Consider the following 5,832-nt stretch of genomic DNA (forward strand, 5'->3'; position numbering starts at 1 on the left):
CTGTATATACAACTTACGACGATGCACACATTTTCGAGAGCTGCACTTTTTAGAAGGAGATAAAGTCGCTCTATCTCTACAGAAAGCTGTCTGCGCCATCTGGAGATCACCAAACGCGGGTTATACGTTTGGCATCTTGTTTGTAATGGCGGCCACAAAAGCATCGCTTATTTAATGCAGATGTTTGCATTTCTTCATAATTTATTTGCATTTTGTATGCAGCATTGTATATTTTCTGTGAGTTTCAATCTTTGATTTTGAAGTTGACTGGATTTAACCTTAATGTAGATTCATGTGTTTGATACCGTTAACCTTTTGTTTGAAATCGGGTTCCTTTTATGTGTAGTTAACTTTACTTAATGTTTTGATTGCCCCAACTACTTAGATACATTGCAAAGAATAAACAGTTTATCCTGTCAATTGTGTTTTATTAATATATGTAACAAAATTCATTAAAAAAAAACTAACACAAGTCTGAATTAACATTGCATGGAACATAAAATCGCTATCACTATAAAATGTAGTATAATATATACCTACTATAAACTTTACACTACAAATTTTGTACTTATAATAAAAAATGTGAGATAATTAGGTACAAATTTGATTAGATCAATAATGGTAAAATTACATTGTATAAAAATAAGATAAGATCCCTAAATTGAACTTGGTTTTTTCTACATTGATTATATGTCTCATTTCTTAGGGTTAGTTAAAACATGCTGAAAACTCAAAACTGTCTCAAATATAAAATATTAATACTTCAAACTAAAACTTGTTATTCTACTGCTAAACTAAGTGCACATTTAAGTATCCGAAATTAGATAAATTAAAATTATTCATATGCATGCAACACATATCAATATGTATTCATCTCGAATTATCACGTTATGACTCATAAAACTAATGAAGTAAGGGTAATCACATATTATCATCAGTTATAAAATAAATACTTATCTAGTTCAAGTAATGATATGATAAACAAAATATCACAAACCATTATAAATATCCTATTTTACGATTGATTAATTTCATCCTCATAAATTATTTCAAAGTCGCTATCACTATCTTTTCGTTTAGGAGTGCCACCTGATTTTAATACGGTCGTTATTAAACTGCTACCTATAGCAGTTAAATTGCTCAAAATCGTCAGCTGGGAAGTTCCCGGTTCTGGATCACTTTTGGGAGCTTCCGAGAAGCGCAGTCCTTTCGAGTATAGATTTTCATCCTCCGATGAACTGTCACGGTTGAAATGGGAAGACTCGAAACTCATACCTTTGTGGTCGGAATCGGAATCACTAGAAATTTCTCCAGGCGTGTACGAAATTGCGGCCGAAGGTTTGGCGCGCATGTTAAATTCCAGATCTTCTTCCTCTAAACCGTCCAGGCTGCCTTCGGCGTCCAAGTGCGATGGCATCGACATCAGGCCGGATATTAAAGAATTTGTAACCGAATCTGCAAGATGATAATTTTTGAATAAATTGATCCTCCCCACTACTCTGAATCAATTCAAGAATGGTATCAAAATTGCGATCTATTTTGGAGATTGTCAGTCGATCAGTAGGAATCCAAAATTTAACTGCGGAGTGGCCAAGTCTACCTGAACCTGGACCCCGGCCTCCGCCGATTAAGATTTGCAAATCTTAAATTATATTGAGTTTTATTTAATTTTAGTCGTAGTTGTACTTATGCTGTAAAAATTGTTCAAGAAGAGAAGTTAAGCAACATGTAGGTAAAGAATGTATTGCGTCTTTACAAAAATTAGTTAACAGATGCTTGATAAGGGGACTTTATCAAAGTAAAATTTAATTTAACGAGATAAACGATGGTACATGTGTGAGGTTTAGAGACAAGGAAATGAAGTGTAAGGTGACGAGGTGGTGAAGACTTAAAAAATTGGCGCGCCGATCTTACGGGACGGTTGTAACAGTCCATTGCGTGTAAATTTTCAAATACGATTTTTCCGGCGGTCGGCCGTTTTAAAGTTTTTGTCGATTGTAAGTTAGAATTGAAGAAGTGATACAAAAATTAGTTTTCTGATTTTTGTACAGAGTTGGTGTGCTCGCGTTCAGTCATAAGCATCTGTAGTTAAAATTTCAAAAAAATATCTCTTTAAATAAGAAAATTGACATTGCGCATTTTATGATCAGTACTTTCCGAAAGGGCATATAACGGCCTCGTTATGTGTACAAAGGAAAATAAGTGAAGGCAATGTTATGAGTTGGAAATTATTTATTATTTGTGTCAAAAAATTAGATTACGCATGCGTAGACCTGGACAGATTTTCTTGAACCATTAACAGAAAGTGCTTAAAAGATGTTTCTTATAAAAACATAAAACGCTCATCAAAAATAAATTTTACCTGCGCAGACTAGTCAATGAAAAAAAATATAGCGCATGCGCTGGTTACAATTTTTTTCAATTTTATCTGAAGATGCGTTTTATAGAAACAAATACAACATATTTTTGCGTAATGTATTGCGCACGCGCAGATCGAACTTTCTTTGAAATTTCGGCGTGAGATACTTCTTGTAAAAACAATTTTAAATAAAGTGTCAACAAATAGATTGCGCATGCGTAGTTCCAACTTTGTTATTTGTGGCCGATATTTTAACAGAAGGCGCAATTGTAAAAACACCTGAACGCACATGTAAACCATCAACATATAGAAAGGAGTGCGCGTGCCAATGCTAAGAACCTCTTAGTTTTCCCTTCTCTCTCAACTGCAGCATCCGCGCTTAGCATTGGCGGGTGCAGTCGATGATGCAAACAAATGGATACACAGTCTAAAAAACTTACGAAATCGTGACATAACATTCTGTATCCTGTCGGTAACAAAGCCTTTGTTGACCTATGTTTATATGAAGTCATAACGTAAGTCAAAAAATTAAGTCTATTCTGTATGTACTGTGTATTCTGTATTTGGGAACACCCTGTATACATGTATAATGCCCTATACCTAAATTTTGACATACTTAAGGCTTAGGCATACAGAAAGAGGTCCATCGCCACGGGCAGCGATCTCAGACCAAGGCGATCATGCGGTCTAGTTGTATTACACTGTGGTACATCATCTCTGTCACACTGGATCGCTGCCAGAAGTGACAGACCGCTTTCTAGATCCCGAAGTCTTCATACTTAATTTACTTATGTCAAAAATAACATTTGCAGGGTCAAGTATCTAACCCCTCTTCTATTTACCTTTACTATTTGAAGTTAAATCTTATGCATAATGAGCCAATTTAGAGCTCTAACTTAGAAGCAATCATCAAATCAGTCTGCAACTTTTTAAGAGTGAAGCTCAGAAAAATTATAATTGCTTGTCAATAAAAGCTCTCAAATGTTATTTGAGGGGCGGGGTTTCAGTCAAAGCTCCTCTACCAATACAAAAAAACAGTAAACTCAATTGCTGGGGCCTGAAATCAAAAAGGATTCTATTCTTGAATTGGTTGAAAGTAATGAGTTCGGTAATGAGGTTGAGGCTCAACCAAATGAAGTTATACAAACCTGCGGTTTTATCGGTTAGCAAACTTTCCAGCTCCGGGTCTTTCTCATTGAAGTCCTTATTTGCTATGAAAGGTAGTAGTTCTGATTCGGCCAGTAACCCTACAATAAAAAATTGTTATTCTGCAAGTCGGGTATAAAACTAACCTTCGTTTGAGCCGATATTTTGCACTATATCTTTAACATTTAGCAAGTACTCAGATGGTAGACGAGAGATTATTAGAGGACCGGTAAATATGGCCAAGAGTATCAGGTAAGATAGCGCGAATCCTGATACGTTACGTGCCACAACAGTCAGGCTTAGGAAAATTCCACACATGATGACGCAAAACTGAAATTTAATTTTCGAGTAAATTTGCATTTTAATTTGTGGAAGTAATACCATCGAGGGACTATCTTTTCTCAAACCTTGCAAATGCAAGGATATGTTCGACAGGATACGTCCCACCTGCCGCATGGCATCGGAAGACGAATTACGTTCCGCTTTCAATTCTTTTCTTTCGAAGTATAAATCGCATAAAAACAAAAGAAGGGAAACTAAAAAGATTACTCCATAAAATCGCAATTCCAATTGCACAATCAACCTGCAATGACATTCAAGATAAAAATAGTAACATTTACAAAACAATTACAAACCACAACAACACATGTAAGACACCCAGGGTCATGAAACTGATTTTCGGATCATCCCAAACTAAGACCTTATAAACTGCATTCAAATATGCATCTGTTCGACTAGTCTGTGCTTTACCTGGAGGTAAAAGGCGCTGAAATACACCACGAAATATTCGTGACACAAATTCCATGCTTTTTTTCAAATTGTTTTGCACGCACACTTTATTTACAAAAGATTTTAGAGATATGTTAAAACAGTTTGAATGGTATTACCACATAATAATCGCCTCTGCTAGTGCTAAGCAATGATTTACGATAAAATCTGTGCAAAATCACTATAAATTACGCCGATTTTTTTCAACAATTGTGACGTTGTTATGATGAATGAGGAGTCATTTTTGTGATGTTTAAATTTGGATCGTCTACTCTCGGGTCACGCGATCGAGTTTGTTGTGCTAAAAATTATTTATAATTTATTAAGTTTCGTTTTGTCAACACTGTTGTTATCTGCATTACATTGATAATTTGTAAGGAAAATGTTGTGTTAATTTGATATAATTTGACATTGACACACATAATTAATGTACGTTCATTGAAAGACGTCATTGATACGTATCGTACGAGTGAGATTCAGAAAATTTTTCATTTAGATTTTAGGTATTTGTATCTGCTATAGAAATTACAAAGATCTACCGTTATCGTTACGTTTCTGTACGGCACAAAGTGTAAGAAATCGTGAACTGTAGTTAGCCGAAATTGAAATGAAAGAAAATTGGTTGTTTTAAATTAGACCCATCTCATGGCCATGAACCGGGTGTGCCGTAGGCCATAGGCAACAATAACAAAAGAATCGAATTGAAATGGATTCCTTTCATTTTTAAAAGCCACGCTTGCTTTGTTAAATTTTTGTTTTTGACTACGTTGCCACATTTCACATTTAAAGAGGTATCGGTGCCCATAGGTTTAACCATTGATTATAGTGTATATAATCAATGGTTTAACATCGATTTCAAATAAAATTAATTCCCTGACCTATTTTTTACACCAATATGCCGTGAGTACACTACGTTTTCAATAAATAAAGAAAAATGCTCATCGCGACGTAGGTAATATCAAAAATAAATATTTTTATGATGAAATTCAGTCACACCATGTGCGTTGGTGACAATCGGCTGCTTATCCACCTATCGTTATACCATTGTTTAAACAAAGGTACCTACCTACTACCATTGAATTTATAAATTCAATGCTACTACCTACGTTGGAGTTGGCGAGGATAATTAAATCTACAGACTTATTTATTAGTTTTGCGACTTTGAATGTTTCGCAATTTAGAACTAATCAACTAAATGCTTCCACCAACGCAAGCGCAACAGTTTTTCATTGCGCGTGTGAAGTTAGCATCTCAGTTTTAAAATGTGGCAATTGCAAATAGACTTTGTGAGCTCCCCTCCCTCCAAAGTTATAGAATTCGTGATTAATCGAAAGAATTCCAATAATTAAGTCATAAAGAACAATTTCGTAAATATGGGGGCCAAATTCACGCAGCCACCCTTTGCATCAAAGGTGAACTTTTTTAAGAGTTCTGAAAAGATCTCAATAGTTCGTGGTGACATACGCCTACGGTTAAGCATCACACCTTACAACTGCAAGAATATATATAGTAGCATATCAGTATTATGCAATGAATAAAGAATACCAGGAAGGAGAATA

At 35.1% G+C, this 5,832-nt stretch overlaps 1 protein-coding gene across 1 annotated transcript; it reads right to left on the reverse strand.

Moving 5' to 3' along the window:
* Positions 1–898: 898 nt before the first annotated feature.
* Positions 899–4,770, reverse strand: LOC116171399 (reticulophagy regulator 3-like). Its single transcript, XM_031488209.1, has 7 exons — positions 4,636–4,770; positions 4,393–4,574; positions 4,141–4,339; positions 3,887–4,088; positions 3,652–3,835; positions 3,508–3,606; positions 899–1,455 (listed from the first exon to the last, which is right to left on the reverse strand). Exons 3-7 carry the CDS (start codon positions 4,308–4,310, stop codon positions 1,016–1,018), a joined length of 1,095 nt encoding a protein of 364 aa, XP_031344069.1. The 5' UTR covers positions 4,311–4,339; positions 4,393–4,574; positions 4,636–4,770; the 3' UTR covers positions 899–1,015.
* Between the last annotated feature and the right edge of the window lie 1,062 nt (positions 4,771–5,832).

The sequence above is a fragment of the Photinus pyralis genome, unplaced genomic scaffold, assembly GCF_008802855.1.
Source record: "Photinus pyralis isolate 1611_PpyrPB1 unplaced genomic scaffold, Ppyr1.3 Ppyr1.4_LG5, whole genome shotgun sequence".
Classification (NCBI taxonomy): Eukaryota; Metazoa; Arthropoda; class Insecta; order Coleoptera; family Lampyridae; genus Photinus; species Photinus pyralis.

Excerpts from the sequence above, each read along its gene's own strand:
- LOC116171399 (XM_031488209.1), bottom strand. The coding sequence starts at position 4,310 with ATGGAATTTGTGTCACGAATATTTCGTGGTGTATTTCAGCGCCTTTTA. Across the intron at positions 4,089-4,140 it reads GTCTTACATGTGTTGTTGTG|GTTGATTGTGCAATTGGAAT; the intron begins GTTTGTAATTGT and ends ATGTCATTGCAG. Across the intron at positions 1,456-3,507 it reads GCTAACCGATAAAACCGCAG|ATTCGGTTACAAATTCTTTA; the intron begins GTTTGTATAACT and ends ATCATCTTGCAG.